Source organism: Zalophus californianus, chromosome 1, assembly GCF_009762305.2.
Source record: "Zalophus californianus isolate mZalCal1 chromosome 1, mZalCal1.pri.v2, whole genome shotgun sequence".
NCBI lineage: Eukaryota > Metazoa > Chordata > Mammalia > Carnivora > Otariidae > Zalophus > Zalophus californianus.
In genome coordinates, this window is record NC_045595.1 from 214,907,740 (window position 1) to 214,934,437 (window position 26,698).

A 26,698-nucleotide genomic window follows, 5' to 3' on the forward strand; every position below is an offset into this window, starting at 1 on the left:
GCGCCCCTCCCCTCCTCACACAGGGCCCTGTCCCCTTCCCTCTGGGCCCCAATCAGACCAGGGGGTAGACCCTGGCCACGGCAAGGGAACTCACTATCCCAGGGGGTGGGGTGCCCCTGCGGCCTTCCGTGGCCCCCACAGGTGCTGATTCGGCTTCCTGCGGGCCTCCCTTCCTCTGGACCTGGCCCAGGGGCTGCACAAGCTGTAATGAGCCCTCGTTCCCCAGCTGTGAGCTGTTGGGGCGGCTCAGGCCAGGGGCGCAGGGTGTGGCCACCTCTCCTTGGCCACCCCCAGGTCAGGGCAGTTCCCCAAATCAGCGTGTCTTCCCACTGCAGACCCCAGGGCCCCCCAGGCTCTGGCCCTTGTTCCAACACCACCATGGGCTGGTGGCTCCGTCCGCAGCCCTGCACATGGGGCCCACCTTCAGCTCTCTGTCCCACACTGGCTTCCCAAGGGACCCATGAGCTCACACCCAGCGTGGAGCTCAGCCCAGCCAGGGCCTTTGGGGAGTTTTTCTTAAGTAATCTCTACCCCCAAGGTGGGGCTCACACCCATGACCCTGAGATCAAGAGCTCTAACAACTGAGCCAGCCAGACGCCCCCATGCTAGGAGTTTTGAGGGGCCCACAACCCAGGGATAGCAGCATCCCGTCCTGGGGCCCAGCCCCTGCCCAGTCTCTTCTAACCGGGCTCACAGCTGCTCCCCATCCCCGGGTCCCTGGCCAGAACTCCTGCCTGCTGAGCCCAGGGCCAGGGTCCCGGTTCATCTTCGCAGGACATGAAGTTCAAACATCCACAGAGGTGGGGCGCCTGGGGGCTCCGTCGGTGAAGCCTCTGCCTTCGGCTCAGGTCATGATCTCGGGGTCCTGGGATCGAGTCCCACGTCGTTGTCGGGCTCCTCTGCCCCTCCCCCACGCCCCCACCCTGCTCGTGCTCTCTAGTAAAATAAATGAAATCTTAAAAAAAAAAAATCCAGAGGCAAATAGGCCACACCTGCCCCGGCCAGGAATCCCCTCCCAGGGGGCCTGCCTCGCTGAGCCCAAGAAAGAGGCGGCCACGTGACGTGGAGGGAGCACAGGACATTCTGAGGTGCACCCGAGCATCTGGGGAAGACGTCAGAGGCCCCTCCTCCACGGGTGGCCATGCTGGAAGGGTGATGGGCAAGCCCCCAGCCGCCGCAGCTCTGCGGCCTGCGCGCTGGAAACCACAGGAGTAACGTGGTTTCCAAACAGGCTCCAAATAAAGATGGCCTTTTACCCGGACACTGGGTTTGCAGGCAGCCTTCGTGATCATGTGACAGATGCCCCGGAGCCCTCACCCCTGCCGGTGGCTCGTGCGGCGGGAGCACAGGTGTACGCACAGGTGGGCGTGAGCGGCCGCACACAGGTGCAGATGGACGCTGCCACGGCCCCAAACCCTTCTCCTCTCCCGAGCCTCCCCGGGGGGCCGGCAGCCCTCACAGGCTCTCGCTCCCAGGCCGCACAGGTGGTCTGCGCCCTGCACCCGCGTTCTCCCTGCAGCTGCTGCTGCGTGTGGAACCGGCTGAGGCCAGGCGGCCGGGCGGCCACTGACGGGAGGGTTCGCAGGGCAGGGGAGTCCCAGGGCGGGGGCGCACAGCAGGGCCCTGTGTCATGTGCTCAGGGACCAGAGGTGACACTCACCCCCTCCACCCACCCAGTCCTGCTAGATCTCTGAGCTCGGACGGGGAACAGCGCTGCCCCCTCCTCACAGGGTCCACGGGGCGCCACGGTGAGTGCGTGTGGATGCCCGGCCTCCCCGCACAGTGGCCTCCATCCTCACGGCGGCCTCCAGGGCTCCCCCCGCAGGCTCCGGCAGCCCATCCCCGGCCAGGCGTGTCCTTCCGACCGCTCCCTGCCAGGATGGCTCCAAGCAGCCCCCTTCCCTCCGGTCCCAGGGAGCGCGGGCGCTGCTCCAGACCACGGGAGTTGTAGGAAGGGCTGTGCTCAGCCCAAGGACCTGTGGGCCTGGAGTGGGTCCCTGCCTGTGGGGGGACAGGGGCAGGGGCAGGGAGGGGTCCCCCTCCCTGCCCCTACCCCCCCCCCAGGCCTGGCTAGTACAGGATCAGAAGGCCCTCCACGCTTGGGGCTTGGGGGTTAATCCCCTTCAGGGAGAGCAGACCGTGCAGCTCGGAAGGGACACAACAGGCGCTCACACCCGGCGGAGGTGCACTCGGACGGTCCGTCTGGGCTGGCACGCGAGCGGCCCCAGGCCACCCACAGTCCCCGGTGAGGTAGGTCAGCGTTACCTCACTTCAGAAACGGGCAGGACAGTGCAGGGCCCGGGGAGAAGTGGGGCTCCGGGGACCCCAGCGTCCCCGCGTGCACCTGACAGAAGGGCCCGCCACTGGGCAGTGTCCAGCTTCTCCCACAGAAACAGGGGCCCATTAAGGTTTCTCGTGTAGGTCAATTTTTTTAAAAAAAAGGAACAACATCATCTAAAGCAAGTACCTGGACAACTGAGCCACAGTCCACAGAAATCGGGGCTCCCAGCCCCGCAGTGCGGGAGCCCGAGTCCCCGTCCCAGTCACTGGTCCCCAGAGACGAGCAGGGCCTGCTTCCCAGGGTGGGGGGAGATGGCGGGGAGGCCTGGTGGGCGTGTGAATCCCCACTGCCCACCACGTGTGGGTGGGGGACAGGACCAGAGCACCAAGCAGGGCGGAGGGGCACCGTCCTTGGGCCACTGCAGGACAAGCCAAGGCCCCTCCTGAGGCAGGCTGCCCCCGAGGTGCAGGTCACAGGGAGGTACCATGAAGGGTCCCCGCTGGTCACCACTGGCTCCACAATCCGAACCCTGTAATGTGGACGAGGCCAGAAACCTGGATTGCTGACACCAAGGGGCAGGCCACCTGTGGAGGCGCGGAGGGGGCGTCCGTTCTGAGATGCCAAGGCCCCAGGATGTGGAGGATGCTGGCGCGTGGCCTCTGGTGTCAAAGGGTCAGGCTTTGGCCTCGGGCTGCTGGTTCTGCTCCTGGGAGGCCAGTGGCAGGGCCTCGGGCTGTAGGCTGCTGAGGCCGCCCTCCTGTTCGCTCAGCATCTGCATGGCCTTCTCCTTGGCAGGGCTCAGCTCTGGGGGCTGGGGCGCACGGCGGCTGGCCCGGAAGCGCTGCAGGACCACCAGCACGGCCCCCAAGAGGTAGACACCAAACAGCACCAGGAAGTATGCGAAGTAGACAAGAAACTACAACAGAGAGGGGGCAGGGGCGGGTTTGGGAGGGATGAGCTCGGCCCGGGAGGGGCAGGGGAGTCCTCCCTGGGTCTCCCTCCTCCTGTGGAGGCGACGGGAACACTGCAGGGGTGGGGGTGGGCGCTCAGGGGGCAGCCCAGGAGCAAGTCCCACAGGGGGCAAGGCCCACCCTCTGGCCCCCTGCAGGCCACAGCTGGCGCAGCCCTGGGGGGGCTCCCGCCGCTTTCCCACAGAACCCTGGCACGTTTCCTGTACGGTGTGGCCTCTGTGACCCACCCCAAGAGGCTCTGCTCACTCTGTTTTACAACAAACATGTGCTTCCCTTTGCAGGTCAAGTTCCCACGGCTGCCGGGGGCTTGAGGACATCTGTGTGTGCACAGCCCTGAGCACCACGCCGGTTCCTGCCCCAGGGACAGGTGCAGCTGCATACATCCCTCCTAATCCTCGCGACCGTGGGGCGGGCGGTGCTGGGGGGTCTCCCGCATCTGCGGGCCAGACCAGGCGTGAGTCCTGCCCAAGACCGCGGCACTCTGCTCCCCGCAGGCCTCCTGCTGCTGCCTTCCAGGAAAGCCTCTCTTTACAAGCAACACTGGCAATTGAACCCTCAAGGACTCTGCTTCCAGGGGGATAGAGCTGAGTGTCTTCTCTGTTCCTCCCCCAACTATGGCTAGAACCCTGGACGCTACACACACAACTCAGGTAAGAAGGTAACCGAGAGAGGTGGGGGGTGGCACACCAGCAGGACGCTGCAGGCCGAGAACACAGCAACGTGGCCCCTGAGTTTTTTAACCTTTGCCCTGTGTTTATTTTTAGATCTGAAGAAACCAGCAATCCAGAAAAGCCAGCTGATGAAGGGAAAAAAACCAACAAAAGCCGTTCTTTCTGGCCAAAGGACGAGGAGAGGGACAGCCCAGGGCAGGGACCTGACAGAGCGGAGCCACTGGACTCCAACCGGACCCCACCCTCACTCCCCAGACTCTAACCGGACCCCACCCTCACTCCCCAGACTCCAACCGGACCCCACCCTCACTCCCCAGACTCCAACCGGACCCCACCCTCACTCCCCAGACTCCAACCGGACCCCACCCTCACTCCCCAGACTCCAACCGGACCCCACCCTCACTCCCCAGACTCCAACCGGACCCCACCCTCACTCCCCAGACTCCAACCGGACCCCACCCTCACTCCCCAGACTCCAACCGGACCCCACCCTCACTCCCCAGACTCCAACCGGACCCCACCCTCACTCCCCAGACTCCAACCGGACCCCACCCTCACTCCCCAGACTCCAACCGGACCCCACCCTCACTCCCCAGACTCCAACCGGACCCCACCCTCACTCCCCAGACTCCAACCGGACCCCACCCTCACTCCCCAGACTCCAACCGGACCCCACCCTCACTCCCCAGACTCCAACCGGACCCCACCCTCACTCCCCAGACTCCAACCGGACCCCACCCTCACTCCCCAGACTCCAACCGGACCCCACCCTCACTCCCCAGACTCTAACCGGACCCCACCCTCACTATCCAGACTCCAACCAGACCCCACCCTCACTACCCAGACTCTAGCCAGGTGCCATGCCTCCTGCCGGTGGTGGTGGTGAAGGCACAGTGGGGAGCTGGAAAGTTTACCGCAGTAGGGACCACACAGAAAGCCTGGACTTTCACTCTCACCAGGTGATAATAACCCCCAACTCCCTGCCCTGCAGAGTGAGGACTCTCACCATCAACCCAGCAGCAGCAAGAACACCCCATACCCAGTGGTGTCACTGGAGGCCTTGTGGGAAGCAATAACAAGGCACCCCTGCCCCTAACTGCGGGAGGCTGGAGGCCATGTGGGGAGCTGGAACTCCCATCCCCAACCAGCAGTAATAAGGGGCCCCCCCCCATCCACCCTTCGGTCAGGAGAGCTGAGTGGGGAGCCTGTTACCTGGCTGTAAGAACGTGCATGTTCCCAACTTCCTCTGTAGAGCAGCGTCAGGAGAAGCCAGTTACACTGGAAGGTTTCAGTTAGATCCAGATCTCGTAACATAATATCCGAAATGTCCAGGGTTCAGTCACTCACTCAGCATACTTAGAACCACAATGATCTCTAACGGAATCATGATGCAGATGTTAATATTATTGGAGAAAGACTTTAGAGCCACCAAGATGAAAATGCTTCAACAAGCAGTAACACACTAGGAACAGATGAAAACATCCAAGAAAAGAAGAAGAGATACAGAACAGAACTGAAAATGCCATAACCAAGCTAAAAACTCCTCAACAGCAGAACAGATGAGACAGAGAAAACAATCAATGAACTGGAAGCTGGGACAACAGAAATCACCAAGTCTGAACAGAGAGAAAAGTCATAAGCAGAGCCTCATTCCCTTTTATTCCAGAAGATGTGACGCTGTGTCATGGGAATCCCACAAAAAGAAAGAGGTTGGGGCTGGAAAAGTACTTCAGGAAATAGTGGCTGAAAACTCCCCTAATTTGGTAAGAGACATAAACCTACAGATTTGAGACACTGAGGGAACCACAAACTGGACAAACCCAAAGAAAACTAGGCCAACACACTGTATTTAAACTTCTGAAAGCAAAAGGCAAAGAAAAAGGAAAAAATCGTGAAAGCAGGCAGAAAAAAGTGACACCTTAAGGGAAAAACAGTGGATTTTTCATCAGAAACTATGAAGACCGCCAGGAAGGGACACATTTTTCAAAGTTAAAAGAAAAAACTATCAACGTAGAAGCCTATATCCAGTAAATAATCTTTAGAAATGAAAAGGAAATCAAGACACTCTCAGAAGAAGGAAAAAGAGAAAAATTTGTCACCAGCAGACCTACCCTAAAAGAATGGCTTAAAGGAGGTGCTCTAAACAGAAAGGAAATCATAAAGAAGAATCCCTGGACCAACAGGAAAGAGAAAGAACACAGTGAGCCAAATCATGGGTAAATGGAAGACTTTCCTTCTCCTCTAGAATCTTCTAAATGTTTGATAGTTAAAGCAAAAGTCAGAACCCTGTCTCATGTGGCGGTACTGGTACATAAAGAAAACACTTAAGACAACAGTACCATTGACAGTGGAAGGCAGAATGACATAGTAAGATGTAAGATTTCCATACTTCACTCAGACCAGTCATTTAACACATAAAGTTACCATTAAAAAAGCTACACTAAGAGATATACTCAAAAAACACAACAGATAAACCAAAATAAAATTCTAAAGAATGTATAAACAATAGAAGAAAAGCAAAAATGGTATGGCAGCATAAACTCTAACACATCGATAGTTACACTAACTATAAATGGTCTAAATTCACCACTTATTAAGACAGATGTTGGCAGAATAGATGAAAAAACATGACTCAACCCTATGTGGTCTACAAGAAACTCATTTCAAATATAACAATACAGTCAGGTAACAAGGGGTAAAAGAGACTATATCACACAAACATTAATTAAAGGAAAACAGGAGTGGTTATGTTGATACCAGGTAAAGCAGACTTCAGAGAAAAGAAAATGACCAGAGGCAGAGAAGGACATTCCATTCCATAATGACCAAAAGCTCAATTCATCGAAACACACACAGCAATTCCCAAGGCACATGCAACAAACAAAAGAGCTATAAACGTGAAGCAAAAACATGATGGCACTGAAAGGAGAAATAACCAAATCACAAAGATGGAGATGCCAACACCCCTCTCTCAACAATGGAACGAGACAAAAATCACAAGGATAGAGAACAAATTAACAACACCATCAATAACAGGATCTAACTGGAATTTATAAAACACTCTACCCAACAACAGCAGAATTCACAGCCCTTTCGAGGGTCCACGTAACATATAACAAGACAGACCACATCCTGGGCCATAAAACAAACCTCAACCAATTTCAAAGGACTGAAATCAGATAGACTGTATTCTCTGAAAATAGAAATCAGCAACAAAAAATACAGGAAAATCTCGAAACACTTGGAAACTAAACAAAAGCCTCTGAAATAATTATAGGTCAAAGAGAAAGTCTCAAGAGATCAGAAAATACACTGGAACGAACAAAAATGAAAATGCAACACACCAATCTGTGGGATACAGCTAAAGCAGTACTGGGAGGGAAATGCATAGCACTAAAATGCAAATGTCAGAAAAGAAGTCTCGTCATTAATCTAAGCTCCCATCTCAAGAACCTAGAAAAAGATGAACAATAGAAATGTGAAGCATGTAGAAGGAAATAATAAAGAGAAAGTTGAGCCAGCCACAGGAAGGCAAGACCAGGAAATATAAAACATATGAAGACCAAAACGTCCTAGAACTAATAGATGGCCTCAGCAAGACTGTACAAGACTAACACTCAAGTGTCAACTGTATTTCTATATATTCAGAAACGTCTATGTGTCTGTAGAGATACTGCTATGAAGTGAATTGTGTCCCTCCCAAAATTCACTTGTGAAAGCCCCACCCCCAGTGTGACTGTATTTGGAGATAAGGCCTTCAAGGAGATGATTAAGGTCAAAAGGGGTCCTAACAGTGGACCCTATTCCAACCGGACTGGTACCCTTAGAAGGAGAGAGAGACACCAGATATGGCACACACAGAGAAAAGGCCACGTGAGGACACAGAAGACGATGTCTACACACCACCAAGTTCCTCAGGAGGAACCAGCCCTGCTCACACCTTGATCTCAGACTTCTAGCTTCCAGGACTGTGAAAAACAAATTCTATTTAAGCCACTGGGTCTCTGGTATTCTGATATGGCGGCCCCAGCAGGCAAATGTAGACACTAAAATTAAAAATACAGTATCATTCACAATTGCCGAAAAAACAAGGAAATACTCAGGTGTAAATCTAACATAGCAGGTACAATACTTTCACTTTGAGAACTACAAAATGCTGAAAGAAATCAAGAAAGTTCTAAATAAGTGGAGAGATGCACCACGTTCACAGACTAGAAGGCTCGACAGAGTAAAGATGCCCATTCTCCCAGAAACGACATGGGCTTACTGCAACCCCTAGCAAAATCCCAGCAAGAATTTTGTAGGTAGACAAAATTACTCTAAAATTTACATGGAAAGGCAAAGAAACAGCTGAAACAATTCTGAAGAAACATTTCAAAGCTGAAGGAATCGGTCTGCCCAATTTCAGAGCTTCCCATATGTCTGGAAGGCAGGACACTGCAGTGACAGCAGAGCAGGAGGAGAACCCAGAAACAGACTCACGCAGATGTGCACCACTCGATTGTGACACAGGTGCAGCAGGAACTCAACAGAGAAAAAGACACTCTTTTCAACAAGAGTACTGGAGCGACCGGATGTCCACAGACAGAAGCAGCCCTGATGGAAACCTCATACCTCATAAAAAATCAACTCAGAATGGATCACAGACTTCAGTGTATAACTGCAAAGCTTCATGTTTCTTTTGTTTTTTGTATTTTGTTTTTTAGGGGGAGAAGGAGCAGAGGGAGAGAGAATCTTAAGCAGGTCCCAAACCCAGCATGGAGCCCAATGTGGGACTCAATCTCACGACCCTGAGATCATGACCTGAGCTGAAATCAAGAGTTGGAGGCTTAACCGACTGAGCCACCCAGGTGCCCCATTTACATTTTTTGTTTTTTATTTATTTTAGTAATCTCTATACCCAATGTGGGGCTCAAACACATAACCCCCAGATCAAGAGTTCGCATGCTCTTCCAACTGAGCCAGCCCGGCACCCCCAAACTATAAAACTTTAAAAAAGATGTTGGGGAAATCTTCAAGAACCTGGCTTATACAAAAAGTTCTTACGCTTTGCACCAAAACCCAGATCCATAAAGGGAGAAACAGGTGAATCAGACCTCACCAAAATTAAAACCTTTTGCTCTGCAAAAGCCGTCTGGATAGAAGAACAAGCTTCAGAGAATGCATACGGACCGTGTACAGCTGACCCTTGAAAAATGTAGGGGCTGGGCGTGCCACGTGTAACTTCTGACTCCCCCAAAACTTAACTACTAGTAACTTACTGTTGACTGGAAGCCCTACTAATAACACGATTAACACACCGTTAATATACACATTACATATCGTATTCTTACAATACAGTAAGCTACAGAAAATACTAAGAAAATCACAAAGAAAACACATCTATAGTGCTCTATATGTTGAAAAAAGTCTACGCATACGTGGACCTGTGTAGTTCAAACCGTGTCGTTCAAGGGTCCGGTATAAATCCAACAAAGACCTGGGACCTACAACATACAAACAATGCTCAAAACTCAAGAGTGAGGAAACGAGCCATGCAACGAGGAAACGGAGCAGAGTGAGGGACCGCCTCACCAGGCGACGTGCAGCTGGCACATGAGGGCAGAGCGTCACTGGCGCCAGCAGGGGGATGCGAACGGGACCACAAACAAGCACCGCCCCATGCCAGGCAGACGCTCAGTGAAAAACAGGGATGACACCAGAACTCCTGAGGATCTGGGCAACTGGCTTTCTTGTATCTGCTGGCAGAAATGCCGAACAGGGCAGCCACCGGGGAAACAGGTTGGGGGCTCCTTAAAAACCACGCAACCGCCACAGGGGTCAGCACTGGCTCCTCTGGGCACTCGTCCCAGACAAATGAAGACCTACGTGCAATGTTCAAAGCACCGTTATTCACAAAAGCCAAAAGCTGGGAACCCAGACTCCTTCACGGGGAGCAGGTACAACAGCCGTGTCCACCACCCAACGGACACGGTGACGGACAGTGGGAGAGACAGACACACACACACGCACGCACACACACGCACGCACACGCATGGTGACCCACGTGGATCTCAAGGAGAGCGAGCTGAGAAAGCCCATCCCACAGGTGAGAGACCACGATTCCACTTAAGGGACACTGTTGAAAGGAGAAGACACAAAAATGGTGGAGGGACTGTAGGGTTGGGGTCAGGGGCGTGGCTGGGAACGACCGGAGCAGGGCCCTGCGGGCGGAGCCTTCTCGCTCTTGCCTGTGTAAAGTCAGCCCCCCAGAGCGACGCTGCCCCGCAGGGCGTGACCAGCAGGGAAAGTGGGAAGAGGTGTGGGTCTGTGTTACCTCGAACACTGCATACGAATGTACGGTTAATGAAAAATAAAAAGCATAACTTAAAAAACAAGCAAACCCAGGGCGCCTGGGTAGCTCCGTCATTAAGCGTCTGGCTTCAGCTCAGGTCATGATCCCAGGGTCCTGGGATTGAGCCCCGCATCAGAATCCCTGCTCCGCGGGGAGCCTGCTTCTCCCTCTCCACCCCGCTCATGCTGTCTCTTGCTATGTCTGTCTCTCTCTCTCAAATAAATAAAATCTTTAAAAAAAAAAAAAAATAAGCAAACCCAGGCCAGCTCCCCACTTACTGTGTCCTGGTTCCCACGAGTCTCGAGCCTGAATGCCGCTCCCTCTCAACACGGTGAGAATTAATGAAGGTAAACCTCAGCCAAGCGGAGTCTGGAGGCTGGGAGGGGGCCCTGCCACTCAACCCCAATCACAGGAAGAATGGCCAATCACAGACCCCACAGAGGAACCTCCGCAGGAGAGAATCACCCGCGACAGGCCCCAACAGCGGAAGTTCACGGAATCTCCTACAAGACATCAGCCACCCCTGCAACTCGGCCATCGGGAAACTGAGAAACCGAGAAACCGTCATCACCCTGAACTCTTGCTTTTCTCCAGTAGACTTTCGTTCAAAACAACCCCTCCCAACTTCCTCCTTCTTCCCCATAAAATATGTCCCTCTCCTTTATGGGTCAGACTTGCCTATGGTTTTGCTTGTCCTGAATTGCAATTCTTTGTCATTCCCAATATGCCCATTTTTGCTGTTTTAATTTTAAAGTCAAGAGCACTCGGGATGACATGAAGAGATACACAGACTGTAAACAGGGAAAGTGAGCAAGATGAGCAGGGGCTACTTTCCCTGTGGATCCCATCAGCATTTCTAATCACAAACTAACCAACCCACTTCTAGATTTATTTAACTGGGAAATGAAACTAGCTAGAGAAAATCTCACGGATTTTTCTCTCCCCTTGACCCGGGAGCCACCACATGGGAAGGCCCAGCCCCTGGGGAAGCCCCCACCAGTAATACCCAGCCATGGGCCCCGGGGCAGCGCCTGGCTTCTAGGCACACTGCCCCTGGCCCGCCAGGCAGAACAGGGCCATCAACAGGGGCAGTGACCTGAGGTCGGTGTCCACAGGCAGGTCAGAGCCACCATGGGCTGGGTCCACTGAGCCCTCTGGGAACTGAGACGGGCCTCTGCCCATCCACACTAACAACCCGCTGCCCGGAGGGGATCAACTGGGGGCTCCTCCTGGGTGCTGCTGCCAGGCAAGGCTCCATGGGAAGTTCTGGGGCCAAGGGTGCTCTCCTGCCAAGCTGCTGCTTCCGGGGGAGGCTCCCAGGCTGCCCACCCCCGGGTCCAGCCGCACCCCCAGCCCCTCTCGCCCACCCCGTGGGTGCAACTGCACACTCATCCACGTGGGGGGCTCTGCCAATCCTGCTCGGGCTGGACAGTCCCAGAGCTCAGCCCGGGGGGCCCTGCAGAAGCCTGCAGACATGAGCACGTGGTTCAGACCTCCTTCTCCCCAAGGGCACTTCCAAACTCCACAGGCCAGTCTCTGAACAAGAGACAGGGCAGGAGGTGCCCTGCCCAGCACCTCCTCCGGGTCAGCTCTGCGGTCACCAGAGAAGGGCCAACTCAGCTCCCTCAGACAGAGGTCGGGACTTGTCTGTGGAGCCCACCAAGCCCAGGGAGGTCCGGGCTCCAGGCAGATGGAGGCCGCAAGCCCCCAGGCTGAGGGCATGGACCCAGGGGCCTGGTTACCATCCCTCCTGCATGCCCGACCTCGGGCTAACTCCAGCTGGCCTGGACAGGTCCTGCCGTGGCTGAGACCACCCAGAGTCCCATGTGTGAGTGTCCCCCAACCTCCCAGGAACAGGAACTTTCAAGCTCTGCTCAGCAGAGAACGCCCTCAGGGTTGGACGAGGGGAGGGACCGGAGAGGAGCCAGCAGGCACCCCACCGGCTTGACTTTCCTGTCCTGCATGGAGCAGATAGCTGGCACGTGAGCCAGGGCGTGGGTGTGACAGGTGCTGACAGAAGGGCAGAGATCTAACAGGAGGGCAGTGCGCTGCAACCACACAAGGAAAGGGCTCGCGGCCACGCCTCCATCCTTCCTGGGACATCAGCCAGCATGGGGAGCACGGGGGCTGGTCAGAGCTCCTCCAGAGGGGACTGCACCTGGGCCGGCCTCAGAGGCCAGAGGGCATCCGGCTGCCCCTTCCATCTCTGCTCCGCTCCAGTCTGAGTGTCTGGCCAGAAATGCCCAGCCCACCCTGTGCACAACTCCCCACCCCCCAGTGCGGACCTACAGTCCCAGACCCATGGAGTGGGAGATGCCTCTGGCCAGACGCTCCCGTCCCCCAGGCAGTGAGGCTGAAATGGGCTCACCTGTGAGTGGACTGGGAGGCCCAGACCCCGCTTGTCAGAAACAATGAGGGTGATGATGGTCTTGAGGACGGTGGCAAGGAATGTGTTGACTCCGAAGACCAGGGCACAGAGCTCTTTAGAGAGAGAAGACGCAATCTGAAAACTGAACGGGAAAGCGGCCAGGGTGAGACTCAGCAGGGCAACGAGAAGCACCCCAGTACAAAGGGGACTCGGCAAGTCCCTCCCGGCATCCAGGCCACCCGCCGCTCCTGGGCACATGCCCCAGGCTCTGTGAATCTGAGACCAAGGACAAGATGCACCCCCAGGAGGATGTTCAAAACGTCTCCTGGTAATTCTGGGGCAGAGATGGTCATCCTCATGAGAACGGGCAGAGCATCATGAGGAGGGTTCTAGAAGCACGGTCGTTCTTCGTTGAAGACTTCATAGATTAGGAACAGGACAGCGAGCAACGATGAAAGCAGGAGTGACCGTGCACTCAAGCTCCGGTCCTCTGCAGAGACACGGACATGTGAGGGTATTCCCATTGAAATCCCCAAAGCGCCTCTAAAAACGAGTAACTGGACAGGAAATACTCTAGAGCTCTGAAAAGTGAAGGAGCAAACATACCCAAGAAGCCTTCCAAGGGGATGACAGAGGCCGAGGGGCTCCGCTGTGCTGGGGTCTGGGGTGGGAGCAAGGCCGACCCACTGGGCTTCCGTGACCCCTTCTGAGGAGCACGCGGAGCGAGAGAACGCGCGTCAGGCAGAGGTCCAAGGGAAACCCACACCGGGCCACGTCCCCGGCACGGCAGAATGCCACGCCACCCCTCCTCGTGTCCCCCGTGGTCTCCACAACCCTGAGCAGGAGCAAACCGAGCCGTGCCAGTGGACACGGCACAAGGCTCCGAGCACATTCGGCTGACGCAGTAGAGAACCCGCAGAACAAACAGGCCGCTCACACCGGGGAGGAGCCAGCCCCGCTGTCCCTGTGGGAAAGCCAGCGGGCCTGCAGGGCCACCACGCACTTCCCGCTATCTATCAACACCCCCTTTCCAAAGCACATGCCCCGCCTGGCCAGGTCCCTTCTGGGATCCACCTGAGGCCATCATCCTGATTCGGAGAAAGAAGTGTCGGTAAGAGGATGTTGATCTCAGGGCCGCCATAGGAAAATACCACACACACCGCTGCCGTCAACTGGGGCCCAGCTGCATGGCATCAGCAAGAGCCCGGTTACGCCCGCGTTGTGACACTGAGCCCCACAGCAAAGTGGACAGGGCAGGAGGCAGAGGGACGAGCTCCAGGTCACGTCAGGCCAGACACCTGAATGCCAGCAGCGAGGCCTCGGGTGGGAGGAGGCACCTGTTCTCTCCTCTATACCTGCCTACATCCTGGTGACAGGACAGGGGGCATGTGCCAAGAAATGTTTCTGGGATGTCTGCCGGCTGAGAGAGGGTATGGTGTGGCAGGAAGCAGGGAAGCCACGGGAAGCGGAGAGTCAGGCCTGGGGATGCCGCCTGAGCTCAGGAAGCAGTGGGGACAGATGTGTGACTCAGGGTGACCAGGAGGGCCCCCCACCCTCCCTGGAGGGTGACAGAGCAGGCCCACCTGCTGGTTGCGGGAGGCACAGGGAGGGAGGCCCCTACGTGCATGTAACGTGGGCACGTGTGACGTGAGTGTGTGTGGTATGAACACGTGTGGCATCAGCTTCGTGGAAGGGTCAATTTGAAGGAGCACACAGAGGATCTTAGCAGCAAGCAGGACGTGGGCTAGAGAAGGTTCTGGAAAGCACATGTGGGCTGGAGGACAGCTCTGGGGACATCCTTGGGCAGACAGAGGGGAGTCCCCAGAGGTGTGAGGAATGTGAGGGCATCAGGACAGCCCTGGGCGGCCGGCAAGCTGGGCCACCTGGTCACTCCCTGGCCGTGCGTGCGTCACTGCCCTGCGATGGGAGGGGACAAGAAAGGCCTCGTGCACCGAGACGGGCCCACAGCACTGCTTGGGGCCTGGAAAACAGGGGAGGGAGCTGGGAGGAAGGACTCCACAAGGGCTGGTGACTGTGGACACCAAGCAGCCTCCATGGGAGAAGCAGAGGGGACAGCACGTGGACCAAGCTCAGGGTCACGGAAGCCAGGACGGGCTGTGCTGTGGACAGGGACAACTAGGCCCAAAGGAGAGCACCCCGGGTCCACCACTCCTCCCGACACGAGTGCACACCCCGGACGAGCTCAGCACTGCGTGCACACGCCCCTTCTGCTCCCCACGGAACACTCTGGAAGGGAGGCCTCTGTACACATGCGGATGGTCTGTCCATCCCCAAATGGCAAGAGGAAGGTGTGTGCCCCCCAGCTGCCCGCCACTGCCTGGCTCTGGGCTCTGACACTTCAGTGGCCTCCCAGACTGTGGCCTCACACAGTCACCCACTCAGGTCAACTCACGTGGCGATGGGCACCAGGAACTGGTAGGCACCACGGAAGAGCACAAAGGCCACGTAGCACAGCCAGATGTTGTTGGTACTGTACATGAGAAAGACCAGCGCAGCCTGCGCCGCCGTCACGCCCGCGATGACCAGCTTCGCCCACAGCGCCCAGTGGACCTTCACGAAGCCCGCAGAGAACGAGGTGATGGCACCTGGGGAGACAGGACACGTCACCGCCGTCCTGGGGGGGTAGGCAGGGCGGGCGTGGTCGGTGGAGCCGGGGGCCTACCGAGCAGGGTGGACGCAGCGTCCGCCCCCCCGTTGTAGACTGAGGTGGAGTCCGTGGTGGGGTGGACCACGTTCCACAGGATGTGCACGTAGTAGACGATCAGGTAGTAGGCGGCCGAGTTGAAGACCCACCAGAGGGACCAGAGGCGGAGCTGCGGCGACCGCAGGTTGTCCCCCAGCTCCCGGAGCATGCGCACCAGGGTCCAGTCCCGCCAGGCCTCCAGCAGCGCCCGGCCCAGCTTGGCGTCCGGGTTCATGCGATCCAGCTCGGAGGGCGCGGCCCCGCGGCACACAGGGGCGTCACGGTTGAAGAAGAGGCTGCGTCTGGGGCGCTTCAGGAAGAGGGCGAGGACCAGGCTGAAGGCAAGGAGGCCGAGCGAGATGTAGTTGAGCGTGGAGAAGGACACCCTGCCCACGGTGACGAGCAGCTGGCCCAGCACGGAGCTGGTGAAGACACCCAGCAGCGTGGCCGCGCGCGAGTAGCTGGCCATGCGCTGGTAGCGGGCGGGGCGCACGAGCGAGAAGATGTAGGAGGAGTAGGCGATGCGGGCGGCCATGGTGATGCTGTAGAAAAGCTCCATGAGCTGCATGTGCGGCACGGAGCGGCCCAGCAACAGCAGGAGCCACACGGAGATGTAGCTCAGGCTCTGCAGCACCAGCACCGGCTTGTATCGCAGGTAGTCGGTGAGCAGGAACACGGGCACCAGCACCACCAGGTAGCAGTAAGACAGCACCGGCGTGATCTCGTTGGTGACCTGGGGGACAGCAGGCCGGTGACACCGGGGTCACGGTGTCCGCATCCCCCCGCGCTACCAGGTCCTACAGGCTCAGCGCCGTCGGGACCGTGCAGGCATCCCGCGGTAAGGACATGGCCCACGCAATGCCGGGACCACCTCGCGAACGGTCACGAATGGCGCGGTGACATGTGCTGATCGGGTTTGTGTGCTTTCACGAGAGGAAACGTGACGTGGTTTCTCCTGTCGCTGACAGCGTGACCGACTTACGCTCTCGGCAACACAACTGCGGTAGCCCCGGGAGCAAAGGCCTCTGGCAACAGGTTTCACAGAGCAGACACCACAAGGGAAAGGGGACAGGAGCGGAGAGGCCACAGGAGGGCCACGCCTGTGTGCAGAGTGAGGCCACCCACTGCCAGCCTCACAGGGCCCCAGGCCACAGGGCCACCACGAGGGAAGCCCTGTACCCAACCCCACCAGACCCTGCCAAGGGGCTCTGGCCACGGCTCGGATCCTCCGGGGTGGGCACAGCTGGGCCCTCTGAGGTCGCGGCCTCTCTGGGGACCCACTGACTCAGGGCGCTAACTGTGACTCGGGCCACGGAACCACCTAAGCCAGCCCGGGCGGCCCTCAGCCCCAAGAGCTAGCGGGCTCCAAGGCCCCACGTAAAGAAACCGAGGCCCGCAGAGCAGCCTCGGGTCCACAGTGGGGCTGTGCTGCGCCCACCACCTACCAGCCTCTGGGTGACGGGGTGGACCCCAGCACCTCGGCCTTCACCCACAGGTGTGTGCAGCCCTGCCCGCCCAGGGGGTGCCCCAGGTGGTCCCGGACAAGTGTGACAGCGCTTCTAGGGTTGTGTCCAGAGGCCCAGACAGTGGGCGTGGTGTCCAGGAGCATCAAATAGCCCCTCAGTTACGACATCTCTGGACAAATGGCTAGCCACCAGAGCCCAAGGGGCCAGAGAGGCAGGAGGACCAACCGGCCCCCCACCTCCCCTCCTCCCCCCACTCCCCTGCTTCCTCCTCCTCTTCCTCCCTCCTCCCCCCACTCCCCTGCCTCCTCCCTCCACTCCCCTGCTTCCTCCTCCTCTTCCTCCCTCCTTCCCCCACTCCCCTCTCCTCCTCCCCCCACTCCCCTGCTTCCTCCTCCTCCTCCCCTCTCCTCCTCCCCCCACTCCCCTGCTTCCTCCTCCTCCTCCCTCCTTCCCCCACTCCCCTGCCTCCTCCCTCCACTCCCCTGCTTCCTCCTCCTCCTCCCCTCTCCTCCTCCCCCCACTCCCCTGCTTCCTCCTCCTCCTCCCCCCACTCCCCTGCTTCTTCCTCCTACTCCCTTCCTCCTCCCGCCTGCATCCTCAATGGGCTTGGCAGGCAAAGGGCTGACCCATGTCACACTTGGAAGGTACTAGGGAGTGGGCACCTACAAAGTCCTGGGGCAGGTGACATCCGTCAAGTGGCCCAGCACTGGCACAAGGACAGCCTCCTACTGGCCTGAGCCTAGTGTTGCCTGGATGCCTTCCCAACAGCCTAGTGTGTGGACAGGCCAGGTCCAGGCTGACGGGCGAAACCCGGGAACCGCGCCCGGATCCGGATCCAGGTAGCTTCAGGGCAGCTGCTTCTCTGAATGGGCAGGCTCGGCTGGGCCCCAGAGCAGCCAAGACAACTGGGGTGGGGGCCAGAGCCACGGGAAGGGCAGGAAGGATGCAGAGTGTGTTCTCAGGAGTGGGACGAGGGGACCCAAAATCCAGGAGCAAGCGCGAGAGCCCGATCCCTGGCAGCACCTGGATGGGCGCTGGGTCCCGCCTGAGGGCAGGGCAGGGGCAGGGCAGGGGCCTTCCCTAAGAAGGGCACCTGATCCCAGCGCTGACGGGCGACAGGTGGGGCCAGCCCTGTGAGGAGTGCTGGGCGCAGATCTGGATGGGGGCTCCCCGTGGGCGCAGCCCCACAGGACTCAGCCCAGGCAGCGTGGGGTAAGGGAATCATCGCCTGAAGGTACAGAGCAAGCCGACCCCTCCCCGAGGCACTCGCTAAGGCAGGGAGGACAGGCGTCCTCAGCAAAGAAGCATGAAGGACAGTCTGGCGGGACCAACACTTAAAACCCCCCGTAACAGGACACCATGAGCACAGTGAGGGGACCACTGTGTCCTGCTGGAGCGCCAGCACCGGGAGAAATAGGTGACACACAGGCAGTCTGATCCCCCAGGGCAAGCCCGAGGCAGACAGCCCCACAGGACGATGTGGAGGCTGGCCCAGCAAGCACGGTGACGGCCAGGTGACAGCCAGGCCGGGCCACACACACCAAAGGAATACACGCCGACAGCAAGCCGGCTCCCGACGGCTATCAGATGGGCAGAGACTCGGCGGTGCCAACCGCGGCCGGTGAGGGAAGCGTGAAGCCAGCCACTGGAACGGGAGTCCAAGCCTGCGCACCAGGCCCGCGCACCGGACCCGCGCACGGCTGTGCCCTAGACACCTGAAGCAGCATTTCCCTCGGGGGCAACAAACTGGCCGCTGCCTAAGCACGAGGGGAACCTGCAGTTCAGCCCCTAGAGTGTGCTGAGGTCAGAGCAGCCTGACCGGGTGTGGACAAGTGTCCCCGGGCAGCGCGGTGGGGAGACCCCGCGCTCGCCTGCAGGTGTCAGACACAGCCAGCGCCCCCACCCCCACCCCATAGGGCCCTCGAGGGTCAGGCCTCATTTGCACAGCAACTCCAGAGAACTTAAGAATTCCAAGGTCTGCCAGGGGGAGGGGTCAGCCTCTCAGAGAAAAGCAGGGCCTCCCAGAAAAATCCAGCAGCTCAGTGGGACCCAGGGACACGCTGGAGGGGACGGGAGGCTGAGGGCGGGGGCTGAGCTGGGCCAGGGAGCACAGGCAGAGCCAGCCTGGGGCCAGGCTCCGGGGCAGGAGTGGGGTGGGGACCTGAGCTCGGACAGAAGCCCGGGACAGAAGGCCTGTCCCTGTCGGTGCATTTTATCTACCAACAGCCCTTCGGCTCTTTTGTTCCTCAGATAAGGAAAGCACTAGGGATAAAACCCGTTGCTGCTTTCGCTCCTCTATGGCCCCAGGGTAGAAGCTACTAGTCAAGTTTCAACCAGATCTTTGTCCTTCCCATGGAGTAAATTCCTTGGTCCTCTCTTCAGGCATATGGCTGTTAGGTCTCTGCTGGAAGCAAGCCTGCCCACCAGGTGAGCCCTTGCGATTCCCCGCACTCTTCCCTCAGACCCTCAGCAGATGAGGACCCCTCTGCGGCTGCCCTCACTCTTTGGCCTGGTTAGGAAGTCAGAGTCTGGCCCTCGTGTGAAGGTGCCCCTTTGGGGGTTAGGGGGCAGGACCCCTCACACCACACAGCCACCTAACCTGGCAGGCTCCACTGCTCTCAGGCTGGGGAGTGCCCCTGCCCACACCCGCCCCCCCCGCAGGCCGTGCCCAAGACCCCCCCCCAACCGCAGACCCATGCCCACCCCCCCACCCCCCGCAGGCCGTGCCCATGCACCTGTTCCCGTGTGAAGTTCTTATCGGGGCCCAAGAGGTAGGGTGTGATGAAGCTCTCCCCGGGCCGCAACTGCGCCATGAAGCCGTAGAAACACAGATAGAACACCAGACACCTCCAGGACTTGAGCTCAAGGTCCTGCCCCGGCTCTGCGGGCATCTGCTTCTCCGCCTCCTGGCTGGAGGGCACCATGCTGCCCAGGCCCCCCGGCGCCCCGGACAAGACGATGACGTTCCTGGAAGATGAGCCCAGGGTCAGGGCAGCCCACCAACAGCCCTCAGACCGCCCCCCCCTCCTCCCCAGACACTCCAGTGCTCTCTCATGTCGTCAGGATTCAATGTCCACACCCACACGGGGAGGGGGCCCATGCGGCCTAGCCTGTCACCACCTCCAGGAGCCAGCAGGGTTGTTGCACCCCACCCCCCACCACCCACGGGGGCTCCTTAAATATCAATCAACTCAAACCAAACACAACTTAAAGTCCAGGCTTTCAGGCACAGTCATCTCAAGAGCTCCCAGTGGGGTGGCTGTGGCTATGGGCTGGGCACGAATCCCTCCCCAGGAGAGGTCCCAGGGGTGCAGCTGGTGTCACGCACCCAGCTAGAGCTACTAGAGGGTCACCTGGCCCCGAGATGGCTCAGAGCGTATGGGCTGAAGAGTCCTGCTGGGGCGCCAGGCACACAGCTGGCCACAGCGAGGGTGGCTGGTGGCCCCAACTGCAACCTGGGCGTGCCGTCCCGTCAAATCTCAGGTGGGGGGACTCCATGCACAAGGCTGGGGACGTGGCTGGGGACGTGGCAGATGGGGTTTGCCGGTAAAGCTGACTGTGGGTGAGGAGGGCAGGAGCCTCCGGGGATGGGGTGACAAGGTGACAGAAGGGACCGCATGGGACAGAGGCCCAGACCTTAAGGCTCATGACCCTGGCAGCCCCTGAGGCTCCCCTAAAGAGAAGGAGCTAGAGGCGTGGGCTGCCAGGTGGCCCTGTCCAGCCCTGTGTCCCCTAAGGGCAGCCTTACCCAGGGGCACTTTGGGTAGAGCCAGAAGAAGCATTACTCAGACCACTAGGTCACATGCGGAGAACTCTCCGTCCAGAAGGCTCCCTTTGATGCAGGTGTGAACAGCACCCTTCCAAAACCCACTAAACGCATTCTAACAGAGGGCCAGGGATCAGATCTACTCGCCACGTTTCCACTGTTTATCTCTGTTACTGTTTCTATATGTCAAGTGATACTGGTTTTCTGCATTTATGGCATTGATACAAAGTTCCTTTTTAAAGAGTTAAGTCAAAAGCAAGCAGCCATGAATTGTGTCAGGTGAAGCCCGTGCCAAGAGGACCTGTGGAGAAACCCCCGCCAATTCCCAGCAGTGGGCACAAAAAGTTCCCAAGATGTGGGGCCAGCTTTGCAGGGCTTGGCGGGTCCAGGGACCCCAAGGAAAAGCCACCAGATTCCTAGCACGTGCAGCTCAGATGGTGTCCCAGCAGGAAGTGCTCCCACACTCTTCCCAGGATGAGGCCCAGAAAAGCCAGGGGACTGCAGAGGACCCCCTCCCTACCCAGGACCATGGATGGCAGATGGAGTCCTCACACCAGGCCTGGGGCCTCAGCAAAGTGAACTGCGGCCCAATGAGCAGGACTGTTCCCACCTTCTGGGGCCCCTGCAGGAAACTGTCAAATCAGGGACGCAGGCCAAGGGCTCCTGAGGACAGACTCTGGTACTCACTTTTGCAAACCCACTGGGAGCTTGCACAAACGGAAGGGAGGGCCCCAGGGCCTGCCACAGCCAGAAGCACTCACACCTCAGGGTGCACCGCCAGCCCGAAGACTCCCCTCAAGCTCACTTTCCCACGCCAAGGTACACTCCCTAGATGCCAGGGCAACCCCACACCCACCCAGCTAAGCTCTCCAGCATGGGGTGAACAGCCAAGAATCCACCCAAGCCCGGGGTCCCCGGGAGTGGGTCCCCACCCCACCCCACCCCCCACCTCCCTCCTCAGGAGCCTGAGGACTCGGCCCTCCTGTTCAAAAGGTGTCCTCTCCAGAAGCAATGGGAACTTCCCTTACCTGGTGTACCCTGAATCGTGGGGCGATGGCGGAAGCTTCAAACGCCAGCACCAAACACACAAACTTTTTCTGTTCTGTATCCTGGACTCCTACAGCTTCCGAACCCGAGGAGGAGTGCTTCTTACACTATACCGAGAACCGTCAGAAACTCCAGCTCTGGGCTCTGCCCTACGCAGCTATCCGAAGGTCTGGGCCACGGCCCAGGACTCTGCACCCTAACACGTCCCACAGGCATGCCGGAGCCGGCGAAAGAGCACAGGACCCCCGGGAGACACTGCCTCAGGGTTCCTGGCTGGACACGCAGAGCTCCACATCCAGTATTCCCAGGGAGCATGGCAAGCCCGCCCCCAACCACTGCTCAGAAGGGCCCCCAGGAGTCCTCCAGGGTCACAACAGAGGTAGGGGGAGTGTCTGCAATGTCACTGTCTCTGCAGACACTCCCCCTACCCTGTGAGCTCCCTGGCCAGCACCTGGGGCGGCTCCCTGCATGCCTGTCCTTCTGGGGTTTGAGGCTGGTCAACCTCTGTTGTGACCCAGGAGGACTCCTGGGGGCCCTTCCCTCCCAGCCCACCCCCCAGCTCCATCCCTGCAACTGGGGAACACTGCCCAGTGCAGGGGGCAAGCTGGACGACCTAATCCCCCAGCCCCCCCAGTCCTCCAGCCCCCCACACATTTCATAATGGTGGGAGCGAAGGAGAGGCCTCCCCCGCTGCTGGGGAGAAGCCCAAGCCTCTGGGGCCACCTGTTCTTTGATCACATGATGCTAAGGGCCCCTGTGTCCCCACAGCTCACTGAGCCCTGGGCTGTGTCCCACACACACATCTCGCCTCTGGGGACCACACTGTGTTCACTCTACACTTGTGGCCCATTCACAGGCGCGGGGCTCCCCCGCAGGGCCAGTGCACCTGAGGTCCCCAGTTCCCAGCAGGAGTCTCCTCGGAAGAGCAGCGTGGCCTCCGGCCCACTGCATGGGCACCAGAAAGGGGAACTCAAGCTCTCCTCAGCCCGGGCGCCCAGGACCTGCTCTCCAAAATCATGAATGGAGATGCTCACCCTGGATAAATAGCACGTTTACTGCCCCACGACTGGCCCGAACCTCACCCCGCCCCATGCCAGAAATGGCAGAGAAAACGCCGAGAAGCACAGAAGGTACCAGACCCTTCAAAATTGGGCACCTGCATTTCTGCTTCGGACATCCTTCCTGAGTGTTGCTTAGAAAACCTGCCCCTCCTCCAGCTGGGGTGGGGGGAGGGTCACAGTCCTGGACCTCCCCTTCATGGACAGCTCCCAGATTCCCGAGATGAGAGGTCCCACGGCATGGCACATGTGGCAAAGCAGACCTCTGGTCACCCCTCCCAGCTCAAGTGCCCCCAGTGGTCTCCCAGCAGAAAGGATGGGCCGGCCCTGAGGGGCTGCTAGCACTGCAGGGGGCTACAGCAAGAGCCCGCGAGAGGTGGTCAGTGAGAAAGTTCATCTGAACGAGAAGACACCTGGGGACACAAGGCCTGTGTCCTCTCTGGAATGTGCATCTTTGAGGCGAACTTCCACACTTCTGTCAACACCGTTGCACGCGCACTTCCAAAGACTTCTGAAACAGGCTGGACAACGGGTCACTCAAGCTGAGCCAGGCAGCAGGACAGGGTCATGGGGAGTAGCTTGGCCCCATCCCTGGAGCACTGGCTGCCACACAGAAACAGGGGCCGAAACTCCAGAGTCTGACTGGAAGTCCGTTTTTAAGAGGGGCTGCTACGGAAAAAATGTAGAGCACCCCGGCAGCAGTGTGTTTGCGAGCCCGGGGCACGGCAGGCAGCCTCGGCCGTTACTCAGCTTCCCCAGGAGAGGCCACCCATGCCAGGGACTCAGGTTCGAAGAAAAGGGCCAACAGACCCAGAAGCCAGCCGTCTCAGCCAGCGAGGCTGGGGCCCTGCCTGCATTCGGAGTGGACTTTGTCTGCCTCGGGTCCGTTTATTCAACTCACCTGAGCTGGGTGTAATCGCCAACCCTGACAGGAGGCCAGCCACTACGGCGATGACTCAAAGTCCTCTCTCAAAAACAGAGACTGCTCTTCTAAACACAGAGGCCCTTCCCAGGCTCACCCTCCAGGAAGGGAAGGTGGCGAGACCCCATCGCACACTCACAGGTGCAGAAACAGCCCAGAAGGCAAATGAGATGCCCAAGCTCAGGGCAGGTGGCTGGCAGGAGGACTGGCCTGGACTGCAAGTGTGCTGACCCCAGGCCAACACCATGCAACCTCAGGCCTCTTCAGGGCAAGCAAAGGAAATACCGGCCGACCAAGAGAGTCAAGGGAGACAACCGAGGACCCCATCACGTGCCTCCCAGGGAAGGTTCTAACAGTTCCCACAGGGACCCCTCCTCGCAACCCTCCAGCACCCGTCCTGGGGGCAAGTACGCAGCATCAGCTGCTACTACTGGCTCTGTCCCTCCAGAACCTAGTTAGCCTGGAGACCCAAAACCAAAACAAAACCCAACACCACCTGTCTTGTTTTGTATTTTAAACCAGCTACTACTCTTCCAGGTTGACAAGGAAGGTTCATTACATTCTTAGTAAAAACGAAAAACCCTTGCACCCTCCCCCCAAATCACTTCACAGTTCCCTGTCCCAAAGAGTAAAATTAAGCCCCCTGGCCATCACTGCTGTAGACACTCAACCCACAAGTTTAAAACACCCGGGAGGTGTTGATCACCTTTGCCCAGCACCAATAATTGTAATATCTGGCGTTATTAACATCCACCAAAGCCCCCTCAAAAATAAAGGAATTAGTAGCACCAAGTCAGGAGAATGCAAACAACGAGCAATGCAGTCTAGCCAGAGGCAGCAGGGGGAGACACCATCCGGGAACCCTCAGGCATGGGCTCTGGGCTCCCAGACCTGCAGAGGGAGGCAGTTCCCTGAGGCCAGAAAGTTCTGGCTCTGCTGATTCCACCTGGGCTGCAGTTGGGCCCTCCAGGCTCCCTTGCAGAGAGCAAACACCTGTCACTTTGCAGGGAACCGGGTGGCAGCTCCAAAATCCCACCTGCACTTTAAGCGGAATGGAAAACAGCTTTTTCTAGATGCATTCTGGATTTCTCAGCTGGCTTGGATTCTAACTTGTACTCAGACCAGGCCGGCTGGGGCTGGGCACCCCGACATAGTAAAGAACCCCAGGAACACACCGAGCGTGCCTGCGCCACAACCCTGGACTCTCCAGGACAAGTGTTTCGGCCGGGGAAAGCACACAGGATCTCTGGGGACAGTTTCCTCTTGCAGATATGTTGGGTCCACTCAGGAAAGGACTGCAAGCACAGTGCCCAAGTTATCAGACACTCTCCAGCACTCTCTGCTCCAACCGCTCCTCCAAAAAATGAAGTCAGTCTACACCTACAGAGCTCTAGGTTGGGAGACGAACGAAGGCCCTGGCACGGGACTGGGAGGCGCGTCAAGGGCCCACCCGGTCGCGTGGGTGGCTGGGGAATCCCCCGCCGCCCGCCTTCCCGCCGGAGGATCACGTGCGCCAGGGTGGTTCTGCCGGGGAACGGTGCCGGGGCGGGGGGACCAGCACCGAGTGCACGCGGTCCTATCCATCCCGCGTAAGGGACCCGGAGTCCGAGGGTGATGGGCGAGGGTCGGGGCGGCGCTCAGACCCCCGACTACCCGGACCGTGCGGAAGTGACAGGAGGTGAGTCCGCCGCGCCGGGGGTTCTGAGCGTGCGCGCACCGCGAGCGCCGGGGAGAAATGCGGCGGGGGAGCAGTAGGCTGCTCGCGAGCGAAGCCCGAGTCCCTCCTACACGGGCGGAGGCGAGGGTGCCGCGCTGCACGCGGGATCCACGGCCACCGCTGGGAGGAACGGGTCACCGTGCGCCCTAGGCGCGCCCTGCACGCGCGGACAGTGCCCACGCCTTATGCATGCACCCCCCAGTCCCCCGCCCGTGACCTCACACTCACCCCGCTGCCCCCAGCGCTCGCGTCGCGAAATATCTGGGCGGCCGGCGTCCGCTCCTCGGGGCGCGTTGGTGGCGGGGGCCGGGGACCCACCAGAACCGGGCGCACGCGCCGTCCCGGCACACACAGTGACCCGTGGCCGCGGGCGCTGCCGGGAAAGGCGGTGGAGCCCCGCCCCCGGTCACGCCCCCCGACCACGCCCCCGCCCGAGCACAGGCTACACGGCCCGCGCTCGCCCCGCGCCGGCCCGCCCCCTCGCCGCTCCCCGGTCACGCGGCCGCCTCGTGGCGCGGGCGGGGGCGCCGCAGTGAGGGCCCAGGCGCACCCCCGGAGCGTCTGCGGGCCCGGCCTCGGCCCCCACTGGACTGCCCCTCCCGATACCGCCCCCTCTGCAGCCACCTCTCGACTGTCTCCTCACCCCCGCCACGCCCCAGTCCCCCGCCGGGTCGTCCATCTGCCGCACCACTCGGCCCGCAGCCACCACTAGACTGTCCCTCGCTCCCCTCCCCCACCCCCATGCAGCCCCCACTGGACCGCCTCCCCCGCCCCCCCCGTTCCGAGCCCCTTACGGACCATCCCCTTGCCCCTTCTTCGCCCGCAGCCTCCACTGGACTGTCCTCTCCCCGCTCCGCCCCCATGCAGCCCCCACTGGCCCATCCGCTCCCTCGCAGCAGCCCCTCTGGGCCGTCCCTCTGACCCCCACCTCACCGGGAGCCTCTACTGGATTGCCCCCCCTGCCCCCCATGCAGCCCTCTGGTCTGTTCCCCTGTCCCCTCCCACGCTCCTCTGAAGCCGCCACTGACCCACTCCTCCCAGAACCCCAATTGGACCACCCCCTCATGCAGCCCCCACTGGGAGGCCCCTTCCAGAGCCCACTGGAACCTACCCACACCTACTGGCCCAGGCTGCGGCTCGCAGAAGTCCTGGAGGGAGGCACTCCTGCCCCCTTTCCAGCTGTGACCGCCTCTTGGAGGAGTGCCGGCCCCTGACCCCTGCTGGGGCTTAACGCCGCCTGCCCTCCCAGGCTAGAAGTTCATGTGATTTTTCTTTTTGGCTCATTTTAAACGTTCCTTTTCTGGCTAACCCGCAAGCTTAAGCCAGGGACATTGGTCACTGTGCCAGGCAGGACAGAACTGTGGGGGTTTTGACGAACTTCCCCTCCCCCCAC

At 59.1% G+C, this 26,698-nt stretch overlaps 1 protein-coding gene across 3 annotated transcripts; it reads right to left on the minus strand.

The window, feature by feature from the left end:
• SLC19A1 (solute carrier family 19 member 1) lies at positions 1–25,661 on the minus strand. 3 transcript variants are annotated; one of them, XR_003517960.2, is made up of 7 exons: positions 25,534–25,661; positions 19,531–19,762; positions 15,309–16,062; positions 15,039–15,231; positions 12,626–12,767; positions 5,136–5,297; positions 3,066–3,197 (listed from the first exon to the last, which is right to left on the minus strand). XR_003517960.2 is itself a non-coding variant. In XM_027582975.2 (6 exons), the coding sequence occupies exons 2-6, from the start codon at positions 19,717–19,719 to the stop codon at positions 2,955–2,957; spliced, it is 1,521 nt and encodes a 506-aa protein (XP_027438776.1). In that variant the 5' UTR covers positions 19,720–19,762; positions 25,534–25,661; the 3' UTR covers positions 1–2,954. The 3 variants fall into 3 exon arrangements, 2 of the variants coding, with proteins under 2 accessions (XP_027438776.1, XP_027438777.1); XM_027582975.2 differs by lacking the exon at positions 5,136–5,297 and having other exon boundaries at positions 1–3,197; XM_027582976.2 differs by lacking the exons at positions 5,136–5,297; positions 25,534–25,661 and adding an exon at positions 21,590–21,716 and having other exon boundaries at positions 1–3,197.
• Positions 25,662–26,698: the final 1,037 nt, after the last annotated feature.